The following is a 27,347-nucleotide window of genomic DNA, read 5'->3' on the forward strand; positions in this document are numbered from 1 at the left end:
TCAAAGAGCTGCTGTTCTTCTGGCTGAGAAGATCACATAGAGGTCGCTTTGTTTTCACAGCGTTCCATTATTGTCGATTCTATGCTGATCTGGCAACCCTACATCCCATCTGCAGGTCGGTTGACATGGTGACGTCACGGAAAAGAGGCGGACTGGCCGAAGTGACAGCGTGTTAAAGATCAGTGCGCATGCGCAGCTCCCCACACGGCTCAACTGTAGAGTGAATGAGACGAGCTGAGCACATTCATCCGGTTCACAGTCAGTCCTGGTATATCTCCGGCGATCGTTCGATTTTAGGCTTTAGTTCATCTTAAAACATCCGAAAATCTTCAGAGGTGCAGAGAAACGCTGTGGAATTTGTGTGGTGAGTATAAACCTGAGATTATATTATATTACATTGTATTATACATGTGATGTGTGTTTACCTTCAGATCATGTGACTCTTATTAATAATTAATATCGATCTCAGAATCACATCCTGTAAATGCTTTCAATTTATTTATCTAATCTCTAATCTCGATTATAACACGGATATTAAATGATGTTGTTGAAGTGTGATTGAGATTAGCTGGTGTGCTAACCTGTGTTAGCAGTGATGCTGAAACACATGATTATGATGATGATGATGATGGAGTGTAAATTATAGGAATAAATCCTTAAAATAAATATATTTTTTATAACTCTATTTCTTCCACATATTATCAGAGGTGTGAGTGTGATTCACCTGGTCTTGCTGTGAATCAGGTTTATAATAGAAGTCTAAATATGTAGAAATAAAGTCTATACCTTTATTATTGTTTTTTTGGGGTGGGTGGTTGGGGGGTGTATTTAGTTCATCTAGTTGTTATAAATATACACTCCTGTACTAAACCCAAAAAAATGCACTAATCTTTCAATCGATCAATCATTAGAACCAGGTGCACCCTATGGCGCAAAGCATCTTTTCTTAAAGATGTGTGCACACTTACATTCAGCTAAATGTTATAAGGTTTTGGGGCGGCACGGTGGCTCAGTGGGTAGCACTGTCGCCTCACGGCAAGAAGGTCCTGGGTTCTGCACAGTCTGGTGGGGCGGTCCGGGTCCTTTCTGTGTGGAGTTTGCATGTTCTCCCCATGTCTTGGTTTCCTCCTGGAGCTCCGGTTTCATCCCACAGTCTAAAGACGTGCAAGTGAGCTGAACAGGAGATACAAAATTGTCCATGACTGTGTTTGATATTAAACCTGAACTGATGAATCTTGTGTAACGAGTAACTACCATTCCTGTCATGAATGGAACCACAGTGTAAAACATCACGTTACCATCCTGATAAATAAATAAATAAATTGAGAAATGAGGAGCAAATAGGGGGCAGAGGTTTTGAGATGTGCTCAATGTCTGACCAATGATTTGTTGTCAGGAGTGTTAAAATTAATTTTGGGTTTTGATCATTAAAAAAAACAATACTCACAATATAATAAATGCATTTCAAAATCAATCACTCACTCACTTTCTTAACTGCTTATCCAATTAGGGTCACGCCGGGGGGCAAGGCACACTGTCTATCGCAGGGCAGACACACACATGCCTGGGGATCGAACCCAGGACCTTCTTGCTGTGAGGCGACAGTGCTACCCACCGTGCCGCCCCATTTCTAGATCAGTCATTTTGATTTGTTGGATGTTTCTCTTCGTTTGATTTGGTTAATTATTTATTTAGAATTCTTCTCAGGTTTATCTGGATTATATTTGTACTTCTATGTTGTGGTTGTGTCGTGTGAGTCTGAGTGTTAGTGAATGTATAATAACACATCGGATGATGATGATGATGATGATGATGTGTTGGTTGATAGTGTTTGGGATTTGCTCGTCTGTGCTGTAGGAGCTTCAGTAAAATGCTGCTCATCCCAAATCACCAGTACTGAACCGCTATGACGCCCAGAAAGTATTCACACCCTTTGCTTTAATTGCTCTAATTGTCTAGAACTTAATTTAATCCACCTGCTGCAGTCTGTGGGTCTGTCAGGGCCCTCAATTTACTCTTTACTGTCTAGACTAAAACCAAACAATGAAGTCTGAGGAACCGTTTGTGGATGTCTGTGATCAAACTGCAGTAAGACATCGATCAGAGATAAGATGAGACTTTATTGAGCTTGTTGGGGAAATGAACTCGTTACAGCAGTACAGACAGACAGACAAACTTTATTGTCACTGTAGTTATAAAGTACAATGAAACCTTGTTTGGTAGCTCTTCAGTGAGACCAGCAGCAATAATAAAATAAAAAATAAGATTTATGGCTCCGTGCAGCACAAAATAAGCTAAAATGATAAGAAATATGAGAGTTTTTATGGTGAAACATTATGGACATGCTGTGTAAACGTGGTTGAAGAGTGCAAACAGAACAGTCGGTTGTTAAAACAGAAAAGAAAACAAAGTGAAAGAACCTTGAATACAAAACAAACAAACGTGAGATACAGACTTAAGAGCTGCCGGATGAAAATTACACACACAGTGTGGCGTTATTTACACTAAAACAGATTCACTTTACCTGGTTATATTATTATTAATAATGATAATGCACCTCGTGTAGGACACGCAAATGTCAGTATGAGTAATATAAAACAATATTTAAGGCTTTGAGTGTCCGAGGACCACAGTGGCTTCAATAATACAGAAATGGAAGAAACCTGGAACGAGTTTGGTGGACCAGACAAGAAGTACCTCGGGCTGCGTCGAAATCTGCTCAGTCGGTAAAGCAGTACGCTCTTTCAGTACGCAAGTGTCCAGTATGCACGCAACCTCGTACGTACTACGTCCGCCATCCTACCAACGTCACGTGATGCACGACGCCTCATCGCCACACTTATAACCATTTTAAAATCGGACTGAATCAATCCTGTCGTCCTCCACAAAGCTGCTCATAGCGTTATTCAGGGTTAAACTTAATCATAACATTTTTAATGATTGTCGTACTCCGCTTTCCGCCGCCTTTCTTCTTCGATACGAACGCCTTTGCAGCTCCAGTTGAATTATGGGATAGATTATCGGACCGCAAGCGTGCACCCGGATACTTCTGGCGTACTCTTTAATGTAAACTACTAGGGATGTAACGATACACTCTACCCACGATACGATGCGATTCACGATACGATTTTTCCCAGATTTTTTTAAAAACTGAATTAAACTGAACAATTGAATACAAATGATGACAAAAATGTTATTATTATTATTTATTGTTATCTTTTGTTTATCTAAATAATGAACGCCCTTTTATTTCTGAGGTAGGTACAAACTATGCAAAACAATTTTGAATTAAGCCCAATTTGGCTGAAAAAAACACAAATTTGGCAACCAGGCGTATAGCGCCAGTGTCATCAAGGCGAGGTTTATAGCGGCAGCGCCCTCTGCTGTTCAACGTGAATATCGATTCATTTTACCCGTGAAATCGATTTGAATCGTGGAATTTTTGAATCGATTATTAACTGTCTTGTGGTAAATCGTTACATCCCTATAAACTACGTATTTGGACACACTACACGCTCTCGCGTACTGTTCAGGATGGAAGTATGCGATTTCAGACGCAGCCTCGGTCAGGGGACCTGCATGAGGATTTAGCTGATGCTAGTGGTGGTTCACCATTCTACAAACCTGATGGAACCCAGTGTTTCTGGAACAGCGTCCTGATTCACCACCCTCACCGCCCATCAGCAGGATTGTGGGTGCACCCAACTAAATTCTTTCAGAAGCATTTTTAGGTTAGGAAAGTCTTCCAGATTTGACCCACCCACCTAACACGCAGTCTGAACAGCTCTGCATTGTTGTGAAGATGCGGCGTGAAGTAACTTTAATCCGTAAGTGAAGCTACATGAATTATTTTTGTTCCTTGATGCCTCTCGCTGATCCTTTCGGCTAACAAGCTGCTGCAAGGCTGTAATGCTCATGTGTGTACGGAGGCTCCTCGCCTCTAGTGTAGACTCGTACCACGTTTGTAGTCCTGAACTTTAAATCACCCATTTTACCCGCTGTACCCACCAAGGTGACTTAATTCTGTAGTATCTGGTACCAAGACGTGATCACGACTACACACACGTGATTGGAAACAGGATTAGTCGGAGCGTTCGGCCACCTAATGTTGTTTAATTCAGTAACTCTAGACGCATCAACTTTTCTGAAACCGTAACCACAAGGGGTGTTCACGTCACCCCTCACCGACCCCACCTGCCCCCCCACATTGACTCAGTAGTGCTCTGTAATGACTTAATTATCACCGGCAGCACCGCTCTGCTATTATCAGCGAGGATCCCGAGTGAAGGTGCTCATTTCAGCATCTCAGCAGGCCGGTTAATGACCACCGGTGTGTTTAATGACCCGTTTGGTTTGGTGCCGTCATGCACGCCGCTCTTATAAAGGTTCTGACCGCCGACGGAGCGTCATCCGAGCGAAGTCTGAATCGGGACGGTGCACTTCTGGAGGTAAAGAACGACTTCTTCAGGTACCCGGGGATGCATCGATGATTCTGTATATTAGTGGACGCTTCTGGACTGGCGGAACACGCTGAATGATCTAGGACACGGGTTCGTTCTTCAGTTCTGTACATGATATTTACCAGCTTTCATGATCGTCTTGGTTTTTGTCTAGTTTATAGTGTGTGTGTGTGTGTTTTATTGTTGTAAAGATGCGGTGTGAAGTAACTAATCTGGCGTCCCGCATTCAGGCGTCCGAATACTTATGACCATGTAGCGTATATTTTATTCCTCAGTCATCATGACTCAGCAAAAATCCAGGTCGTGAAATGAAACGAACACTTCTCGCTCCTGCTGAAGTCGACGCGTCAGCGTTCAGCCTCGGCTCTCGAATTCCAGATCACCTGGAGTTCCACGTTCACCCGGGCGTGTTCCCAACCAGTTCTCGAATTCCTGACGACCTTGAGAGAGAGGAGTCTCTGTGCTCGGAGCCGAGGAAAAGCGGCGCTGACGGCGTCCAGATCTCTGATACGAGACGTTTAGGCTACGCTGGACGTCACGTGGTTTGGCGCTGATCTCGTGCGTTTTAGCCACAACAGTCACTAACAGGTGTAATAAATCAGTTATATGAAGGAAAATACATGGTTCTGACTTGGCAGGAACAGTTTAGGGAAGGACCTTTCCAGTCCAGCATGACTGTGCCGCTGTGCACTGGTTTGAAGGACCTCCAGTGTTCGGGGATTTGATCCTGCGTCCCTGTGAGTGCATGATGATATGATCTGTGGATCCAGAGTCCTGACCTCAGCCCAACTCAACAGCTCTGGGATGAATCGGAACACTGACCTCGGCGCCCAATCATACTGTCCGAATGGGCACAAATTCCCACAGTCTTGTGACAAGTCTTCCCAGAAGAGCGGCTGTTGTTCAAGCTCCGGTTTAATATCGTTTGTTTTTATATCCGGACGTCCGACAAGGTCACGGCTTGATGTGCAGCCCAGCAGCCCTGCAGCCTAGCACCTCCACTCTCCCTCCATCCTTTCACTGTTCCTTCCTAAGTTTCCTGTACCTACTGTCTTCTTATTTCCTGCCTCCTCCAGCTGAGCGTGGAAACGTCTGGATGTGTTTTTACTGAACTGTTCGAGCGACGTCCTTCCCAAAATAGGTCGTAACGACCTTCTGTTATCAGGGGTATAAGCGCGCGCACACACACACGCACACACACACACACACTCACACTCTCACACACACACACTCTCACACACACTCACACACACACTGGGGCGCTGGATGTGGTGAGCTGGATTGTCGTCGAGCCTGTTTGGAGGAAGAGCAGCTCGTCTGATCTCAGGTGGGTGAATCGTGAGGTGTGTTTCGGGCGCGGGGAGTTGAGTATATCTAAATCACGACGATATTCATGGAGCAGAACCTCACAGGCCTCAGAACCATCATGGAGTTTGGAGCACAGCTGTGGGAATTGCCATCCAGTCACTCGGGAGTGTGTGTGGTTCAGTCCCGTAGGTGTCGGGTTGCCAGGTGCTCCGTCGCTCCCCTCGAGTAATAAGGAGTCTGACGTTAGCATCGCGAATCCTCCAGCGTCTCGTTAGGACCCGCGTCGTGGTGACCTAATCTGGAGAGCCGCAGGATTCCCAGAATGCACCGGGTGCTTTTTCGGTGTGTTCGTACAGCTCTGAAGGTGACGTGTATGGAATGTTCCGGGTGTTCCGTCTGGTGATTGATCAGTAGGAGCGGTAGGTTCAGTATCGCAGTCTGTGCTGTAGTGATTTTTTTTTTTTTTGTGGGGGGGGGGGGGGGGGGGGGGGGGTACATGGTGTACAGTTTGGATACAGTGATGATGCGGAGGGGTATTATCCTTTTTTTTGAGGGGGTACATGGTGTACAGTTTGGATACAGTAGTGGTGTTGGGGTGTGTGTGTGTGGGGGGGTATTCCAGGGTTATTCTCCCCTTTTGGGGGGGGGGGGGGGGGGTTAATGATGTACAGTTTGGATAGTGGATAGTGGTGGTGTGTTGGGCGGGGGGGGGGGGGGGGTTATTCTCCTCTCTACTGTAGTAACAAGGTTGATTTTGTGGGGGGCATGGTGTACAGTTTGGGTACAGTGGTGGTATGGGGGCAATTCTCCTTTTTTGGGGGGTACATGGTGTACAGTTTGGATACAGTAGTGGCGGGGGGATTCTGTGCTGTAGTGAATGGAGGGGGTTATTTTTGAGGAGGTACTTGGAGGTACTTGGTGTACAGTTTGGATACAAGTGTGTGTGCTGGGGGGGTTATTTTCTGTAGTGAAGGGGGGGGGTTGGAGTACATGGTGTAGAGTGTGGGTGAATTCCTACAGCAGGTCAGTGTGTTGTTCTTTCTCTCAGTCACTGTGAGTGTTCGGGGATTTGATCCTGCACCCCTCTGAGTGTGTGGTGAGATGATCTGTGGATCCTGGTAGACATGGCAGGAGAACAAACACTTGAAGCACCAGTCGTCCTGGAGGAGGGGTGTTTGCTTTGGACAGGGGGAACAGTAACGGGCGTGGCACGGGTTTGACTGAACTGTCGTTATGATTATGATTTGAGTTTGTTCTCTTTTACTGAAACAGAAGGGAAGTTACCTGCTAATACATCAGCGAGCCAAAAGTATGTGGACACCCCCCTGATTATTAAAACAGGTAAACGATCCTGGTATATTAAACAGATCAGATGCAGAACTTTACAGAGCTTCTCAGAGCTTAAAAGAGCTATACAGAGCTTTACAGAACTTGATAGAGCTTAAAAGAACTTTACAAAATTTGACAGTGCTTGACTCAAAACACTTTGACAGAATTTGACAAAACTTTACAGAACTTCTCAAAGCTTTTACAAAGCTCCACAGAATTTGAAAGAGCTTTGACAGAGCTTTACAGAACTTCTTACAGATTTATAGAGATTTTACAGAGCTTTACAGAACTCAGAGCTTTGCAGAGATTTTACAGAACTTGACAGAGCTTTACAGAACTTTACAGAACTTCAGAGCTTTACAGAGTTTTACAGAATTTGACATAACTTTACAGAACTTTAGAGAACATCACAGAACTTTACAGTGCTTTACAGAATTTGGTAGAACTTTACAGAACTTTACAGGGCTTTGACAGAACTTGACAAAACTTTACAGAACTTTATATAGCTTTACATAACTTGTCAAAGCTTTACAGAATTTCTCAGAACTTTACAGAATTTCTCAGAACTTTACAGAACTCCACAGAACTTGACAGAGCTTCTACAGAGTTTGACAGAACTTTAAAGAACTTGACAGAACTCGATAGAACTTGACGTTTTAACCATTATCGCTCCGTTTGTTCTTTATGTCTCACTCAGGTTCTACAGGAGAGTCATGACCCAGAGTCCGGCCCATGTCTGCACCCAGCTGACCCTGAGTGTTCTCCTCACGCTGACCCTCGGCCTGTTACGCTGGCCTTTAGCAGAGGTCAGGGGTCAGTCGGAGTTTTCCCCGTTTCTGGAGGATCTGCTGAGCCGTTATGGAGAGAACGGTTCCATCTCCGTACCGCAGCTCCGCTCGCTCCTCGTTCACCTCAACATCGAGCCGAGTGAGGAGGAGACGGCCGAGACGAAATCCAAGGGTAACGAGTCCACGGTGAGAGGGAAACTAATAATCGATAATCAATAACAAACAAATCGTCTAACGAGGAGTCTAACGAGAATGTTACAGCATCAGATTTATTATCTCTCGGCTCCTGGATTTATTTAGGCGTCGCCACAGCAGATCTGCTCCTCATACCAGACTAACCAGTGCACCTCCCTAAAGATTATCTTCATACCAGTCATGTTCATGCCCGACCGCCTGATAGCACCGCTGAGATTCAAACCCTGGATCCCCAGATCCCAGTAGTTTACTGCAGCGCCACCTCAGCGCTGCTGCGGCCAATCAGATTAAACCCTCAAAAAATAATAAAAGGAAAACGAAAAATCCTCACACTTTCTTTATTTCACCTTTTTTTTCTTTTTGTTTTCTTTATCTCTTTTTTGTTCTTATTTTTATTCTTTCTTTGTTTCATTTTTGCTCATTTAATTTTTTTTTTTATTCTTTCTTTTTTTGATCTTCATTCTTTTTCCTTCTTTCATTTTTTTCTTTATTTCTTTCTTTTTCTTTATTTTTATTTCTTTATTACTTTATTTTTCTTTACTTTTTTATTTTTCTTTATTATTTTCTTATTCTTTTTTACTTTATTTTTATTTCTTTATTACTTTATTTTTCTTTACTTTTTTATTTTACTTTATTTCTTTATCTTTATTTCTTTTTTTATTTTTCTTTATTTTTTTCCTATCTTTCTTTTTTCTTTCTTTATTTTGTTTTCTTTATTTTTTATTTTTCTTTATTTTTATTTTTTTTATTTTTCTTTCTTTTTTATTTTTATTTTTCTTTCTTTATTTTTTAAATCTTTCTTTCTTTTTTATTTTTATTTTTTCATTTTTCTTTCTTTTTTTATTTTTCTTTCTTTATTACTTATTCTTTATTTATTTATTTATTTTTTATTTTATTATTTTTTATTTTTTTATTTTTCTTTATTTCTTTAATTTTTCTTTCTTTCTTTCTTTATTTTTTTCCTTTTTAGAACACTTAAAGGAAGAACAGTTCATAAACAAAAATAAATCCGGGTGTGTGTAACCATTTGACCCTGGCGGTGTGTGTGTGTACCCTGGTCAGAATTATTCTGTATATTTTGTATGTTCTCCGTGTCGCAGACCGTACAGAACAACGAGGTCTCATGTTTTTTTTGGACTCTGTAAGCTCCTGCTTATTCCAGTGATTTCCAGACTGTAATGATATGTTTGGGTTCGGTGTGGGCGGGTTTACTTTACGTTCCTGGCCAATCAGGAGCCGCGTTATTGTTTGTGTATTTTGGTGGGTGCAGCTTTGCCAGAAGCGTCTTAGTGAAGTTATATAGAGAAAAGAATGCAGGGTTTGGACGGGCGGGGCCAGATCACGGGCGGGGCAGGCTGGACAACTGCTGGTTTGAGTGCCAGCAGTGGGGTGTGTGTGTGTGTGTGTGTGTGTGGGGTGCAGGTCTCGAACATAAAGGTCGTTGGAACCATTCAGAGAGGATTGAGCATGGAGAAGCTGTATTAATACGATCCCAGTCCTCCCAGTTTCATCAAGAAACCTCATACTGGTTCCATATCCAGATATCACTACCCTCCACTTCTTTTTCCCTGTGGAGCAGCGAGGGCTTTAGAGGGTTGTCCTAATCTCTGCACCAGCCCCCCCCAGCCCGGTTACGTGTCCACCCCGAGCTCTGCAGAAAGCAAAGCTGTATCTACACTATGTGGACAAAAGTATTGGGACGCCCCTTCTAATGACTGAATTCACGTGTTTCAAACACAACTGTTGCTAACAGGTGTAGTAAATCAATCATATAAAGGGAATCACATGGTTCTGAGTTTACAGCAACACTTTAGGGAAGGTCCTTTTCCTGTTCCAGCATGACTGTATGAGCTCTATAAAAACATGAAGAGAAGCTCCAGTGTCCTGCACAGAGCCCTGAGCTCAGCCCCACTCAACAGCTCTGGGATGAACCGGAACACAGACTGATCAATCAGTGCATGACTGAAGTATGGGGACTGTCTGTGGGAATTTGTGCCCATTCAAAGTCTAGTGAGAAGCTTCTCAGAAGAGCGGCTGTTGTTAGAGGTCATTTTGTTTTGGAAATACGCTCACGCTCAGGTGTCCAAATACTTTTGACCACATGGTGTATTTGTGACTGACAATAGGGAACAGCGTTTCTCCGAAACAGGACAAATTAGGGTGTGTCACTTATTTTCCGCGGTAGTTGGTGATCTGGGCTGCACCGTTGGTGGTTATAATGTCATGTGGAGGGGCATCAGGTGGTTATCAGGTGGTTATCAGGTGGTTTAGCTTATGAAAGTGGGGTTTTCTTAATTTTGGGGATCCATGAAGATAGTGTTAGTGTTGGGGGTTAGTGTCGAGGGTCAGGTGCTCAGTAACCTAACATCAGTTCTGTGTGTGTGTGTGTGTGTGTGTGTGTGTGTGTGTGTGTGTAGTGCTTAGAAACAGGAACCCTGGCGGTTCACGGCCTACATGAACAGTCCCGATTGGACGCTCCGGGTCTGCAGCAGTTTTGTCCCCTGATGCTGCAGCAGCTGGACTCTCGATCGTGCCGAGCTCAGCAGAACCCGGAACCGGAACCCAGCGCCAAGCCGACAGCCGCCGAGGGTAAGAGAACCAACGTCTGATTAACGAGTGCTCATGACGATTATTACTGACGAGAGGTTTCATTTGTTTGTTGGTTTGTTTGTTGGTTTGTTTATTTTGGGCCTGATTTGATGGAAGTCTGGGGTATTTGGGCGGGAAGGCGGGTGGGATAGGGGTGTTGAAGGTGAAGATAAAGGCAACGGCGGCGAATGGTACGTTTAATAATGCACTACTGATGGTATTGGTACACACTATGTAGTGCACAGTCTGTGGTTTGGGGTGAAGGATCCCAAATCTAGTGAATCACTCACGTGTGCTGTGTAAACAACGTCATATAATTATTTCATCCATCCAAACACCTCCGAGGCCTCTAATCAACCAGAATAATTCTGATTCTTGAACTGGTTCCGTTCAGGTTTCTATTTAGAGGACATGTCATCAGCAGGGGGCGCTGCACAACACACAGTGGAAATAAACGGCAGTAACAAGCTGCCTGTATTGACGACGATCTACATGGATGACGATCGGCTCGTCCGAGGGAGGGAGGGTCGTAGGGGTTTCTCGTAACTGCTGCAGTTACGACCTCTACTGGCTGATCGATGGAACTGCACAGAGACGGGGGATAATAGAGATCTGTGCGCGATATGGATCTCCGTAGGTAAAAAGAAACGACCCTCCCGGTCAGGAGTGGACGTCTGCAGCAGTAGAGGTGAAATAACGTCTGGAATTGGATACAACTAAATTGGGAGGACACGCCTACGGACGTCGTCACGGTTCCTGCTGAAAAACCTGCTGTTCCCCGTCCCCAATCTGGAACCCGATTAGTTCTGGTCAAAGTGTCCAAACTAGAGTGGAACCGGTTCCTGCTTTATAGAACAGTGGGAAGGTTTCATGGTTCCTTAGGTACTGGAATGGTAATCAGAAGGTCGCTAGGTCAAGCCCCGCCACTGTTAGCCCTCAAGCAAGACCCTAAATCCTCAGTTGCAAGTAAAAGTCGCGCTGGATAAACGCTGGAACCGTATCACAAATGAAACTCATTTATTATTATTACTGGGTTTTATTTATATTTATTAATGAATGATTTAATTACAGGTTTTGATGATAAACAAGATGTAAATGTTGCTTCATGTTGCAGGACACCTCTGGAGAATATTATATATATTATATAGTTTGTTTGTATGGTTAGTCCCTCTGGAACACTTCTAGTGGTGGAACACTCGGCCGTGTCCTGCTGTGTCCGGTCAAGGAACCGGGACACGTAAAGCACAGCGTGACTCTCCGGGTGGACGGACGGAGGGAGCGGGTGCTAGTCCACGGCTCTCCTCCGCCCCAGCAGAGGAATCGGGAATAGGGAATCGGAAATGACTAACAATAAGAACGAAAGCAGTAGGATGAATTCATCAGGAGATACGTGACGGTTCTCCGCCCTGGTTGATCAGGAGCTCAGATTAGAAAACGTCGACGCGCTGGCGGATCTTCAGCCGTTTCAGTTCCGTGTTCTTTAATCCCGGTGCCACGCGGTTCACGCCGCTCGTAAAATTTAATCCGACCCTGTTAGATATTAAAGGAGTTATCAGTGTGTATGTGGGTGAAGGAGGATGGAGCAGAGAGCACCGAGGTTCTCATCACGTTCTCCCAGAACATTTATAAGAAGCTGGTTAAAGTGTAAAGCACAGCCGGACCCGACGCTCCCGGTTCAACTCGGTTCATCTCACCCGGGGGGAGAAACAACAAACCCGTCGGTCAGCACGAATAAAGACGTCCTGGAGTGACCGAACACGGACTGACCGGTTGACCGGGTTGCCTCTACCGTCCACAAAAATGTGAAAATGTGACCGAAGAGGAGAAAAACACACAAGATGACTAAGTCAGCTCAGTTTTGGGTTGCCATGTGGGAAGTTTTCACCCTTTCTGGCTTCAAGCTTGCAGACGGATGTTTGGTGGAGATACATTTTGATGTTTATCAATCAGCTTCATTGATTAATGACCAAATGAACTTGGTTTTGCTCCCCAAATTAATTTTGGGGCAGTAAATTGTATTTATGAAGCTTGTAAAACCAGGAAGAATCCCAGAAGTAAAAGTCGAAAGCCTCCAAGCCTCGCCCGGACCGCGCCCGCTTCTCAAAGTGACGTGAACGGCAAGTTTTGGGCGTGACCCTCCCAAGAGAGGAAAACTGGATAATTAATACACGATCGCAGTGACGTCGGATCCTCTGCAGCGTGCACCACCCACACGCTGGCCGAGCGTGGTGGATTAGAGCCCAAGACCATATGTCAAATGTGTATGAAGGAACACACTGCGCTCTCTGTATTTCTCAACCACTCGTGTAATTCCCCGATCGGACAGCAGCAGTCGCTGTTCAGCACCAAGCAGCTGATTTTTCCACCCGGTTCCTCCCTCTCAGACTCGCTGCTCATTCTTGTTAATAATTTCATGCTGTGTGGAAACAGTTTGGGGAAGGTCCTGACCCCGCCCCTCTGAGGAAGCGTTTGGGATTAATTCTTGTCTGGTTTTCGTTGCAGTGTGGGGTTACGCGGTGCTCAGCGTGACTATAGTGAGCGGGTTCGCTCTGACGGGGGCGTTCGTCATCCCCCTGATGAGGACCCGCTTCATGCGCAGAGTTCTGGTCTTTTTCATCGCTCTGTCCATCGGTACACTCCTGTCCACATCTGTCTTCCAGCTGCTGCCAGAGGTCCAGTATACAAACCTGAATGCACACACACTCACATGCACACACTCTTACATGCGCACACACACATGCACTCGCCCACAAACCCACTCAACCGCCGTGGTTGGTCAACCTGAGATCTGCTGGTGCGTCCAGACGAGCTTCCATAGATGCACTGGGTTCATGAATGAAGACAGCCAGTCTTTATTCCAAGTTGTTTTGGTTCGAATCCCCTCACTGACCGAGCTAACAGGGTGTTGTGGGTTCCTGTGGGTTCCTGCAGGGCTGATGGAGGGACGTGTAGCCTGAGGAGATGTTCTGAATCCACCAAATTAGGAAGAAGGATCAGAGATAGCCTCAGGTGTTCCTATCAGTCCTCCGGGGGATGAGTGTGTGTGAGTGTGTGTGAGTGTGTGTGAGTGTGTGTGAGTGTGTGTGAGTGTGTGTGAGTGTGTTCTTTGTTCTGGTGGGTTCTCATCACTTCGTAACACTCGGTTCTTCTTCTCCAAGGGTTCGTTTATTAATTACAGCACAGTGTTTATCGATGGTTGTTGAGATGAACGCAGTGTTTTCCAGACTATCGCTTGCACCATTCCAGGGTGTTTTGGGTCACATGGTCAAAAGTATGTGGACAGCCACCCTGTAAGGCGAAGATCTCAGCACCATTTAATTCATCCCTTTGGAACATTGATTGCTAGCCGGGCTATCTCCTCCATCTTTATGTTTTGACTGGATGGGCACAAATTCCCATATTTGCATCCCTAAAACTGTGGAGGCTATTTCACCTGCAGCTTTGTTTGAATGACCATGATTTTGGAACAGAATGTGTAGGAAGCTCATGTTGACGTGTCTACATACTTTTGGCCATACAGCACCAGGCACGCTAGTTTGAAGCCCCGGTCACACTAGTGTTTTGTTGGCAATGGGCCGTGTCTGAGGGAGGGAGGGAGGGAGGGAGGGAGGGAGGGTGTGATCGGGTTCCTCTTCACTGCTGCTGCAACAGCGACCCCTGCTGGCTGGTGGAGGAACACACCGAGCACGGCGTGACCGCTCTAATGAGCGCTGAGCAGCAGAGGAGTTGAAATAGGGAATTGGAAACAACTAAGCATGACATTTGACCGGGGTGTCCACATTTTTACGTAAGACTGATTTTATATGACTGCTAAAAAATTGCAAAATTCAAAAAATGTCACAAATCGGCCAAAATTTAAAAGAACTGGCAAAAATGTCAAAAAATTCATAAAGAAATCACAAAAAGTTTACAAAATTCAAAAAGAAATGACAAAAATTTCACAAAATTCATAAAAAAAATTCAAAAAGTTACAAAATTCATAAAGAAATGGCAAAAAATTCACATCATTCATAAAGAAATTACAAAAATTTCACAAAATTCATAAAGAAATGACTAAAAAATTCACAAAATTCATAAAGAAATGGCAATTTCACAAAATTCCTAAAGAAATGGCAAAAAAAATTCACAAAATTCATTTAAAAATGGCAAAAAATTCACAACATTTATAAAGAAATTACAAAAAATTCACATTTCATGAACAATTTTCACAAAACTGCCAAAAATTCACCAAAGAAACTGATTGATCAAATTGAAATTGATCAAAAATTGGCCAATGGCCAAAATTTTTTAAAGATTCTAACAAATGTTACAAAAAAAAATCACAAAACGGCCAAAAATTCACAAAAAATAAATAAAATTATAAAAAAATTTACAAAAAGAATGTACCAAGAATGTACACAATTTTAAACATTTCACAAACAATTGTCACAAAATGGCCAAAAATTCACAAAAGAAATTCATAAATTGATCATAAATGTCAAAATATTTCAAAGAATGACAAAAAAAATCATAAAACGGCCAAAAATGAACAAAATTCCAGTGTGGCTTCATTCAAACTACCATAAGGACCAGATGATCAGATTTATGGTAAATACACTAAACAAAGCTCAGGTCCGATTCGGCTGAAACCTGGACGTGATTTATCTGTTGAACCTCGTGGTCTGGAAAACGCTGCACGCTGGTGATCAAAAAGTTCCTTCAAAGATTTAATAAGCTGCTGATTTTCACTGTGCACCGAGTGTGTAATCGATCACAGATCACCGATCATCGATCACTGATGACGCACCTGGTTGTGGTTTGTGGGATTTGAACCTGTAATTAACCTGAATTCATTGTTCTGTGTTTCTCAGGGTCTGAACCTTCTGCTCCTCTTTAGATCTGTAATCAGACTAATTCTCATTTCTTTTGTTTTTCTCCCCCCCCCCCTCGCCTGGCGCTCCACCCTCGCTCAGTTTGGGGTTACGGGTTCGTGAGTGTAACGGTGATCTCGCTGTGCTCGCTGTTGGGCGCCAGCGTGGTTCCCTTCATGAAGAAAACCTTTTACAAACGCCTGCTGCTCTACTTCATAGCGCTGGCCATCGGTACGCTCTATTCCAACGCCCTGTTTCAGCTCATCCCCGAGGTAGAGTCTCCCATCCTGACAGTCTCCATTTACTCTAGATAAACAGACAAGAACTCACAGAACGGCCCAAAAAAAATCACAAAAATACCAAGAATTTCACAAAGACTTCACAAAACAGACAAAACTTCAAAACTACAATAAACACGAGATTATCAGATTTACACTAAACAAAGCTCAGATACGATTCGAAAAAATATAGAAAAATAATAACAAAATAAAAAAAACAATTTTACACAATGGTAAAAAGTCACACACAAAAAAAATTGCGAAAATGGCCAAAAAAAAATCACAAAATTCAAAAAAATTTACCAAAAAAATCACGAAACGGTCAAAAAAAAAAAAAAAAAAAATCCTTTTTTTTTTTTTTACAAAACAGCCAAAACACAAAAATCCAAAAGTTTACTTTTGGTAATAATCCATAAACATGAATTTGGTTACCATGCTAAACATCTGAGCGCGTTTATACTGCTGTGATTACTGGTAACAATTTTCTCAGAAGAGTGGAGGCTGTCATAGAGGCAACGGAGGTGATTAGTAACCCCATATTACCCCACATCACCGGCGTGCTGTAACTGGTGTAAATTAAAACAAGAGAGAACTACGTCCAACAATAAGCCTATTTCCAAAATGTGTATTAAAGGTTCAGGGTTTTTTTTTAGTAAACGTGGAGACGCTGTGTTGCGCTTCATCGACCAAGTGGGTTTAGAAAGTCTGCGAGTGCAGATGCGCCCATTTTCAGCGACGTTTCTTCTTTCAAATTTCAGTCGCGATTTTGACCTGGCCGGGTGGACAGGCATAATTGGCCAGTTTGATCTTTTTGCATAATTCTGACCCCTGCTGGCAGGTTGGTGCACATCATGACTCTTGATGCTTTTCTACGCTTTGATTTGTAACCGGGAACTGAAAATGACTAAATTAATAGAAAATTGTGGAGGGAGGGGTCGGGTTCAGTAGTAACCTCCTGATTTTTGAACATTTCGGTCCATCACAGCAGTATAAATGAACTCTGATGAATCTCACAGTGCAGATTTAATGATGTTTTCACTTCAGGACTCTCGGCAGCTTCTGCTCCGCCCGGACGTTTGAAGCTCAGGCTGATCTGTAAACGACGTCGGACGTGTAACCATCACGTTATTTTCATTCCCTTCGTGAAATCAAACCGGTTTCAATTTTTATTTAATTTACTGCAAAATTCCGCAAAAATCTTTTATTCACGTGTTAATAATAAAATCTGATCGATTATTCACGACTGTAATTTACGGAGATCGTTTCTATTTTGCATGTTTTCATTTATCACTTAATCAAATTCCTCATTAAATCTTCTATAAAACGAGTCCCAAATCATCGATCTTCTCTTCATCTGAAATCCTAAAGATCAAGAGCCGAATCTGTACCAGTAAAACAGAACAGGACCGTTTCCGGCTCTGCTATCTACCGGCCGGGCGCTGACACAGACACGATTGATTAATCGAAGCAGGGCTCCTCGTCTCGGCTGCAGGCATGACGTCTGCCAGTCTGCGCTCTATTAAACTTCTAACCTGGTGGGTGAAAAGAAGTGGTGCATGATTGATCGGGGGGTGGTGTGGTTGCAGTGGCAGCAACAAGAGAGAAAGAGAGAGAGAGAGAAACAGCGCCTCCAATTGGACACTAAGGATTGAATATTAAATAATAATATAATTAAATAATCACGTTTATTTAAATCAACACTTTAAAACACTTTTAAAGTACCAATAAAACACTGATACTTTCACACTCTCATGTTTATTCATTATCGGAGGGCGAGGGGGGGTTGGGTGACTCTCCCGAGTCCGTGTCCGGAGTCTGGCGCCCCCCCGTTCTCCGTCACGTCTCTCTGTTCCATCAGTCTGAGGTCTGCAGGAATAATCTAACCCTCTCTCACGCAGGCGTTCGGGTTCGACCCCACCGAGTCCAGCTACGTATCCAAATCCGCAGTGGTCTTCGGGGGGTTCTACCTCTTCTTCTTCACCGAGAAAGTGCTGAAGATGATCCTCAAACCCAAACAGGGGGTGAGTGTGAGCCTGCACACACACACACACACACACATGCCTTTATAAAGTTCAAATCGCAGCTGTGCTATTGGCCAGCCAGGCGCCTACAAAGACGTGATTGGCTGTGTTGGGATGGGGGGGGGGCTGGTAAGAGGGGCTGGTGTTTGAAGCCTTGCCATAGATTGGTGCACTGTCCAGGCTGGCCGCGACCCTGACCAGGATAAAAATTTTTACTATAATTAGTATTGGTCGCAGTATTAGTAGTGGTGACAGTATTGGTATTGGCAGTATTGGTTGTAGAAGTAGGATTATTGGTATTATTGGTTGTGGTAGTATTAGTTTTGGTAATATTGGTAATATTGGTGGTGGTAGTACTAGTAATAGTATTGGTAGTAGTATCAGTAATATTGGTATTGGTGGTAGTAGTAATAGTATTGGTAGTAGTATTAGTAATAGTATTCTATTGGTATTAGTAGTATTGACTGGTAGTATTATTATTGATAGCAGTTTGCATTAGTAGTGGTTGTATTAGTGATATTGTTATTAGTTGTCTTAGTAGTATTTGTATTAAGAGTAGTAGTTGTATTGGTAGTAGTATTAGTAGAGTGGTGGTTGTAGTATTATTGGTATTAGTGATGGTAGTATTAGTGGTGTTAATATTAGTCGTATTGCAATTAATAATAGTAGTATTAGTATTGATATTGGTATTAGTAGTGGTAGCATTAGTAACACTAGTATTAGTAGTGGTAGTATTGGTAGTATTTGTAATAGTAGTATTGCTATTGGTATTAGTAGTGGTAGCAATAGTAGTATTAGTATTGGTAGTATTTGTAATAGTAGTATTAGTATTGATATTGGTATTAGTAGTGGTAGCATTAGTAACAGTAGTATTAGTAGTGATAGTGGTGGTATTAGTAATAGTAGTATTAGTAATGGTAGTATTGCTATTAGTATTAGTATTAGTAGTATTGGTATTAGTAGTGTTAGTATTTTTGATGCGAGTGGGTGTGTTTGATCACAGGTTGAACCTCGTGCTGACGCTGCAGTATTTTTGAGTTGTAGAACCAGTTAAACAGGAGTAACTAGTACTGGTAGAAATCTGAAGTACTTGATGTCACACCCCGGTGTTGGTGCGGTACGGTAGCGCAGTATTTATACATTACAGTTTAATGTAGAGTGTTAATAAACTCCCTACTACATTAGAGCTGTTATTGTGGACCTTGTCCCTGCTGGGGGCGGAGCTATCGGTGGGGGTTCCGATGCGTTTACGATCGCCGCTGAACTTCCTTCCTCCAGACAAATTAAACATCAACATCAGCAGCTGAAGCAGAACCATCGTCTGCTTCACGCTCCGTCACGAGGCCTCGTTTCATTCATGTGTTCATCCAGTCATGTGTTCATTTCTACTAACTGCTTCATCCTGGTCAGGGTCATGATGGGTCCAGTGCTTAAAAACCCAAAGGTGCAGAGCAGGAATTCTGCCTGGTCAAGGTACCAGTACAGTACAACACAGGGCAGCATGCATTCAGCCATCAGTCATCTAATACACCTGGAGAACATGCAAAACTCATGTCTGACAGTAAGCAGAGTCAAGGATTGTACCCCCTACTCCACTGAGGACGTTCTACACCCATGTCCTCCAGGTGAATGGGTGATTGTCAGGAAGTTGTTAAAGGGCTGAACAAGTTATCAGAAGGTTGCTAGTTCGAGCCCCATGACCACCAAATTGTCACTGTTGGGCCCCTGAGCAAGGCCCTTAACCTTTAGTTGCTTGCATTGTATTTGGTCACAGTTTGGATAAAGCGCCTGCTAAATGCTGTAAATGTAAATGGTGTTTTGGCGCCGCCTTGTGGTGAACACCGAGCACTACACCGATCAGTTTAAACACATGCTGGCGTGTTTTCGTTCCTCTTTCATCTCTCTGTGTTATCACCATGACAACATGAGCATGTTGTGTCTGTCTTTCACCCGTCAGGGAGGACATGGGCACGGGCATGGGCATTTCCCCGTGGAGCGCCACGCTAACGGCGATCCGGAGGACGGGGTGACGGAGAAGCTGCAGAACGGAGAAGCTGGAGGAGCTTCTGTAGCTCGAGTGGACGAGGAGCTCAGAGAAGAAGATAAAATGCTGAGCTCAGGACAGACGCCGCAGGTGAGGAGGTCTGGAGTTTCTAGGGAGGGTCTGTGGGAATTTGTGAGGTCAAATACTGATATTGGGGGGAGGAAAGCCTGGATTGGGAATTGAGGATGCACTTGCTAATGTCTGGCAATCGTGAAAAAGTATTCGTCTCCGTCTCTGTGCCCGTAGGACTCTCAGGGTAGGTGTTACTGGTTGAAGGGCAGGTCGTACTCGGACATCGGGACGTTAGCGTGGATGATCACACTCAGCGACGGACTCCACAACTTCATCGACGGTTTGGCTATCGGCGCCTCCTTCACCGTCTCAGTGTTCCAGGGCATCAGCACCTCCGTCGCCATCCTGTGTGAGGAGTTCCCTCATGAACTGGGTAAGATACACGCACGCACGCACAAATTCCCACAGTTACGGTCGTGGTCGGCATTACTGCCAGCATGTAAAATACACTAAGAACCTCCTCATCTGGTCCAGGACGTTAGAACCTCCTCGTTCGGTCTGTGACGCTGGAACCTCCTTGTCTGGTCCGTGACGCTGGAGCCTCCTCATCTGGTCTGTGACGTTAGAACCTCCTCGTCCGGTCCATGACTCTGGAGCCTCCTCATCCGGTCTGTGACGTTAGAACCTCCTCGTCCGGTCCATGACTCTGGAACCTCCTCATCCGGTCTGTGACGTTAGAACCTCCTCGTCCGGTCCATGACTCTGGAACCTCCTCATCCGGTCTGTGACGTTAGAACCTCCTCGTCCGGTCCATGACTCTGGAACCTCCTCGTCCGGTCTGTGATGTTGGAACCTCCTCGTCCGGTCCATGACTCTGGAACCTCCTCGTCCGGTCCATGACTCTGGAGCCTCCTCATCCGGTCTGTGACGTTAGAACCTCCTCGTCCGGTCCATGACTCTGGAACCTCCTCGTCCGGTCCATGACTCTGGAACCTCCTCGTCCGGTCCATGACTCTGGAACCTCCTCGTCCGGTCCATGACTCTGGAACCTCCTCGTCCGGTCCATGACGCTGGAACCTCCTCGTCCGGTCCGTGACGCTGGAGCCTCCTCATCTGGTCTGTGACGTTAGAACCTCCTCGTCCGGTCCATGACTCTGGAACCTCCTCGTCCGGTCCATGACTCTGGAACCTCCTCGTCCGGTCTGTGACGCTGGAGCCTCCTCATCTGGTCTGTGACGTTAGAACCTCCTCGTCCGGTCCGTGACTCTGGAACCTCCTTGTCCGGTCCATGACTCTGGAACCTCCTCGTCCGGTCTGTGACGCTGGAGCCTCCTCATCTGGTCTGTGACGTTAGAACCTTCTCGTCCGGTCCATGACTCTGGAACCTCCTCGTCCGGTCTGTGACGCTGGAGCCTCCTCGTCCGGTCCGTGACGCTGGAGCCTCCTCATCTGGTCTGTGACGTTAGAACCTCCTCGTCCGGTCCATGACTCTGGAACCTCCTCGTCCGGTCCATGACTCTGGAACCTCCTCGTCCGGTCCATGACTCTGGAACCTCCTCGTCCGGTCTGTGACGCTGGAGCCTCCTCATCTGGTCTGTGACGTTAGAGCCTCCTCGTCCGGTCCGTGACTCTGGAACCTCCTCGTCCGGTCCGTGACTCTGGAACCTCCTCGTCCGGTCTGTGACGCTGGAGCCTCCTCATCTGGTCTGTGACGTTAGAACCTCCTCGTCCGGTCCGTGACTCTGGAACCTCCTCGTCCGGTCCGTGACTCTGGAACCTCCTCGTCCGGTCCGTGACTCTGGAACCTCCTCGTCCGGTCTGTGACGCTGGAGCCTCCTCATCTGGTCTGTGACGTTAGAACCTCCTCGTCCGGTCCATGACTCTGGAACCTCCTCGTCCGGTCCGTGACTCTGGAACCTCCTCGTCCGGTCCGTGACGCTGGAACCTCCTCGTCCGGTCCGTGACGCTGGTCCGTGACGCTGGTCCGTGTTGTGTATAACCCTCTGTTCCTGTGTTTGTTCCTCTCCGTGGTTCCTCAGGTGATTTCGTGATCCTCCTGAACGCTGGGATGAGCATCCAGCAGGCGCTTTTCTTCAACTTCCTCTCCGCCTGCTGCTGCTATCTGGGGATGGGATTCGGGATCCTGGCGGGAAACCAGTTCTCCCCTAACTGGATCTTCGCTCTGGCGGGGGGGATGTTCCTCTACATCTCTCTGGCTGATATGGTGAGATGATGGAGCGTTGAGATTTAGCCAGTGGGATGAATTGGGATGATGATTGTGAGCCAGGCCAGTTCCTGATCTCACAAATTCTTGACAAGTTGGGCACAAATTTCCACAGACACACTTCAAATTCTGGTGGAAAGAGTCCCAGATGATTGGAGGCAGATGGATTTGGAATGTGTCTGTGGGCATTCGTACCAATTCAGTCAGGCACTGATACCAAGAAGGTCTGTCACATAGTCAAAGATCTCAAAAGTGTTAGAAGACGTCGTATACGGTTCCTCTGAGAACCGACAGATCTCCTGAAGGGTTCCGTATTGCGTCCCTGACTCTGACGTGCTTCTGTTGTGTCTGATCAGTTTCCCGAGATGAACGAGGTGAGTCGCGAGGAAGAGGAAGCGGGAGGAAGTGCGAGCCTCATCTGCTTCGCCATCCAGAACGCCGGGCTGCTCACGGGCTTCAGCATCATGCTCATCCTGACCGTTTATTCGAGCCAGATTCAGCTGGAATAGCACCGGAACCCGGGTCAGAACCGGGCGCAGGAACCGTCGCTGTAACCGCGGCGAGAGGTGAGGACAGAGGAGGCCTGAGGAACCTGGACGGATCTGACCGAGACGTATCCGAGTCTCAGGACACGCGGCGGCGATTCTCTACGATTTTTTCTTTCTTTTTTCAGTTTTGGATTTTTTATTTACGATGAAGGAAAGTTTGGATCTTCTGAACTTCAGTCTGATCTGATTCAGCTCCACCGTACCAACACCTCACAGTTTATAAATCTAATCTAATCGTGAATTTGGTATCATGAATCAAACTGATTCCAGAACTCAGTTTCATCAATCAAATCAAATTGTGAACTCGGTTCCTTGAATCAGATTGAATCATGAACTCGGTGTCATGAATGAAATTGAATCGAGACTCAGTTTATGAATCAAATCCTATCATAAATTTGGTATCGTGAATCAAATTGAATCATGACTTGGTTTATGAATCAATTTCATCATTGTGAACTCTGTTTCATGAATCAAATGTGAATCGTGAAATTGGTTTTGTGAATCAGATCATGAATCAGATTGAATCGTTGACTCAGTATCATGAACGGAATGGAATCATTTACTTACTTTCGCAGATTGAATCGAATGGTGACTTGAGTGAATCATTACACTACAGTTCAAAAGCCGGCGTGGAGTTTGGAACCCGGGCGTCTGTTTAGAGCTTGGTGTCTGATGGCTGATGGTTTTGCTCGGGGGTCCAGTGGTGGCTGCTGGTCACTAAGCTGCTGGTTTAAAGACCGTGAGGAGCGTCGCTCAGCGTCGGAACCTCCTCGTTAAACGTTCTCGTTCAGAAATGAGAAGGGCATTTGCTCTGCAGGGCCAAAAGTATGTGGACACCTTATAGTGAGCTTGTTGGACAGGCTTTCCACTAGAGTTTGGAGTGTGTATGTGGGGAGTTTATACCCATTCTGTAAGGTCAGGAAGACGGGGCTCGGTGCAGGACACTGGAGTTCCTCTACACTGTTCCATTCACGTTTGCTGCATAGATGAAAAGCAAAAAAATTATTTTATATAATTGATGTTAAGGACCTTATATGTTAATTAAAAGGGTGTCCACAAATGTTTGGGTCACATAGAGATTTTTTTTATTAGAGAAAATGCTGCATTGAGTTCTTTTCACTTCAGTATTTACTTTAATTCCTGTTTATTCGTTTGTCTGAGTGCAGTGGACTGTCGCTGACCCATGCTGTGTGTTTATGCTGTATTTTGGGGACCTTTGGTTTAGTTAATCTGTCTTCCGCTGCTGGTGGATCCCTGATTGTAGTCGAGGTGGGTATATTACTGACCCGCGTGCAGCCCTTAGCGGAACCCTTTTTTACCCATGCACCCTGCACAGGCGCCTCTATATCTGCCAATCAGGGTCCTTACACAGCGTTTGAACACCCCACCCACATAGTCCGGTCATCCCTCCCTAGCAGAGACGTGTCTGCTGCAGGCACTGCCAGTTATGCCCGCTAGATGGCGCCCAGCCGACCGGTGGCAACACCGTGTTTAGAACCGGGGAGTTCAGAATCTCGGCGCTGGTGTGCTAGCGGAATATTCCGCTGCTCCACCTGGGCGCCTAATATTTTCTTTCTTCACATCTAAAAGCACAGACACAGAGCCAGAAAAAACAATACGACTTACGCTATATGGCGTATATGGCTATACGGACCGCAAGCTTGTCTGACGTCCTGAAAACAAAAACAATTGGTATTAAAATAAAGTGATCTCTTTATGATCTCTTTATGATCTCTATGATCTTTTGAAGCTTCTCACAATATTTTGAAGTATGTCTGTGGGAATTCGTGCCTGTTGAACACAAATTAGAAGGCGTGTACCAATGCTTGTGTCCATAATAGTAATAAAATATTTATTATGGGATCAGAACAGAAATTGAACTGGAATCTTTGTGCTTTATTTTTGAGTTGTTGATGTTGAAATGTTTTTTGTTGAATTTGTAGAATAGACGACGATAATTCTGACCAGATTTTATGAATTTTTTACTCTGCTGGAAATGAAATGGTTGGAAGAAAAAAAGGTTCTGAGAATTTTTCTACTTATTTGATGGAGTAAAATGTCGTTATATGATAATAAACAAAGCTCATGTGTATTTAAATAAAATTTTGCCAAAATAAACCTGAAATGTTTTGCTTTTTTCGCATTATTCCCCCAAATTAGTCATATCCGATTCCCCTCTACTGCTGCAGACGTCCACTCCTGACCGAGGAGAGCCATAACTAACACACGCCCCCTCCGACATATGTGCAGGGCCAACCTCGTCTATTTTACTTGCACCTGGGTTCATACAGAGATCCGTATCGTGCACAGAGAGTCAAGCACTGATCTCCATTATTCCCCGTCTCTGTGCAGCACCATCGACCAGCCAGCAGAGGGAGTAATTGCAGCACTTATGAGGAATCCCTACAACCCTCCCTACTTTAAAACGAGCCGATCGTTGTCTGTATAGGTGTCCTGCCAGCCATAAGCAGAGCTGAGGTTCGACTCGTGACTCTGCTTGTGTGTTTTACCCCAGCGCTATTATTCTTCTTATTGTTATTCTCTTTTTCTCCAATAAAATGAAACAGAGACCAAACCGTAAGTCATATGGACATGAGACTCGGTCCACAGGTAGTAGTCCCTTCCTCCCACTACTCAGACACACGAGCTATAGCATAGCGTCCACCTTCAAGTCTGTGTCTCCTACAAAAAAAAAAAAGCCTCAAGAAGCCTCCATCCTCTTATATATTCTAGGGCAGTAATAGTTCAGCAGTTAGGATACTAGACCAGTAATCAGAAGGTTACCAGGTCAAGCCCCAACAAGGCCCTTAACCCTCAATTGCTCAAACTATATTCAGTGATGATTGTAGGCCGCTAAATCACACACATTTTTGAGCGTGAGTCTCTGAATTTTCACCTCACATAATCACAAGTGGTATGAAAGGAACCCTGAGAACTTCAACTTTAATCATTATCGGAAAGAACGCTGGAATTGCTGTACAGTGTCGTTATCAGATGGCAATCAAAAACAAGGGTGGAGCAGCGCCGAGCATAAAGCACACACACACACACATTAAGGATATAACAAAAAATATGTAAAGTGGGAGCAATTCTGACACGCTTGTGGTCGTGTCCCAATACTTTTGCCCGTATAGTGCATATTAATGCCCATGGTTTTGGAATGGGATGACAAGCTAGCTCATGGTCAGGTGTCCCAATACTTTTGCCCACAAACCTCTGATTAACGCTAATAACGGGCGTTGATTGTAGGATTGAGTTTGGCTCCCTCTGGCGGATAACTGCAGTACTGCAGGACTTTAATTTTGAAAGAAGCGCCCCATCAGAAATTATTTCTAAATAATTTCCTCTTTTTGTAAATATTCGGTGTAAAGTCATTCTGATGAGCATTTGGACGTAATAACGCGTTATAATTATTATACAGTGTGTGAATGAGCTCCAGGCCCAGTTGTGCTGATGTGTGTGAACATGTGGAACATTAATGTTAATGTATAACCAGCTCAGACCTGCTGATGTTTATCTGAAGACCTTTGTTACAGGTGAATCAGGACTACAGGACCAAACCACCCTGACCTGAGCTCACCTGGATCCTACACTCTGGATTAAAGGGGTCCGGAGCTGAGGAGCGAACTGGAGGAGCTAAACGTGAGTGAACATGAGCAGCTCTGCGGTCCTGAGTCTTTATTTCATCCTGATCTGTACACAGCTGATCTTCCACCCTGCTGAAGGTCAGTAACCACAGTGTCCTTATATTAATAATAATAATAATAATAATAATAATAAAAATAATAATAATTGTTGTTGTTAAAATTATCCGGATTTATATTATTATTATGATTATGATTATGATTATTATGATTATTATTATTATTATTATTATTAATGTAGTTGTTGTTTTGTTGTTAAATATTAAAATTATCTGGATTCTACTTCTTTATATTATTATTGCTGTTGTTGTTATTATTTTTTGTTATTGTTGTTGTTGTTAATAAAAGTATTTTATTTTATAATCTTTATATTATTATTAAAATTATCAGGTTTAATTTTATAATCTTTATATTATTATTATTGGAATTATCAAGATTATTATTATTATTATCTTATTATTTTTATTATTATTGTTGTTATTATTAAAATTATCAGTATTATTATTATATTATTATTATTATTTTATATTATTATTATGTTTCTATTATTATTATTATTATTTTATATTATTATTGTTATTATTTTATATTATTATTATTATTATTATTTTATATTATTATTATTATTTGATTGCAACATTTTCAAAATTCATCGTTGGTTTTCTGAAAATCTGCTGGGTGTTTTGGAAAGTGTCGTGTCATGGCTTCCTAATTCTTGATTAATGATCAGGATTTACTACAGCTGGTGGCTTCTCTGTGCCTGTATAAATAGGCCTAGTTTGACTGAACACAGCGGCCTGTTTGCCATGTGAAAGAAACAGTTACATTCCCACAGTTACATTCCTAAATGATGTAAAAGCTTACCTGGGAAAGTAGAGACGACATTACATTAATGCTCATGGTTATGAAAGTGTCCAAATATTTTTGACCATGTTTTGATATCTGTGATGTTCATGGCTGCATGTTCTGGTCCTGTTCCAGCTCAGTCGTGTGAGGGACGCTGTGGTGAGAAGTTCTCCTCGTGTTCATGTCACCCCACGTGTACCACGTTACTGAC

At 44.1% G+C, this 27,347-nt stretch overlaps 2 protein-coding genes across 3 annotated transcripts in view; both read left to right on the forward strand.

Annotated features, from left to right (window-relative positions):
• The first annotated feature begins 276 nt into the window (after nucleotides 1–276).
• Nucleotides 277–24,764, forward strand: slc39a14 (solute carrier family 39 member 14). Of its 2 annotated transcripts, none has more exons than XM_063018229.1 (9): nucleotides 277–364; nucleotides 7,795–8,071; nucleotides 10,498–10,669; nucleotides 15,622–15,791; nucleotides 17,696–17,818; nucleotides 19,776–19,952; nucleotides 20,109–20,307; nucleotides 21,914–22,098; nucleotides 22,455–24,764. In XM_063018229.1, the coding sequence occupies exons 2-9, from the start codon at nucleotides 7,811–7,813 to the stop codon at nucleotides 22,605–22,607; spliced, it is 1,440 nt and encodes a 479-aa protein (XP_062874299.1). In that variant the 5' UTR covers nucleotides 277–364; nucleotides 7,795–7,810; the 3' UTR covers nucleotides 22,608–24,764. The 2 variants fall into 2 exon arrangements, with proteins under 2 accessions (XP_062874299.1, XP_062874300.1); XM_063018230.1 differs by lacking the exon at nucleotides 277–364 and adding an exon at nucleotides 7,025–7,109.
• A 1,466-nt stretch (nucleotides 24,765–26,230) lies between these two features.
• The window catches only part of susd2 (sushi domain containing 2), a 23,496-nt gene continuing 22,379 nt past the window's right edge, over nucleotides 26,231–27,347 (forward strand). Inside the window, exons 1-2 of the mRNA XM_063018228.1 lie at nucleotides 26,231–26,371; nucleotides 27,272–27,347. The exon at nucleotides 27,272–27,347 is cut by the window's right edge and continues 123 nt beyond it. Coding sequence (XP_062874298.1) covers nucleotides 26,299–26,371; nucleotides 27,272–27,347 — 149 coding nt within the window. The 5' untranslated portion in view covers nucleotides 26,231–26,298. The remainder of the gene's footprint in view (nucleotides 26,372–27,271) is intronic.

Source organism: Trichomycterus rosablanca, chromosome 21 (assembly GCF_030014385.1).
Source record: "Trichomycterus rosablanca isolate fTriRos1 chromosome 21, fTriRos1.hap1, whole genome shotgun sequence".
In the NCBI taxonomy this organism is placed as follows: Eukaryota; Metazoa; Chordata; class Actinopteri; order Siluriformes; family Trichomycteridae; genus Trichomycterus; species Trichomycterus rosablanca.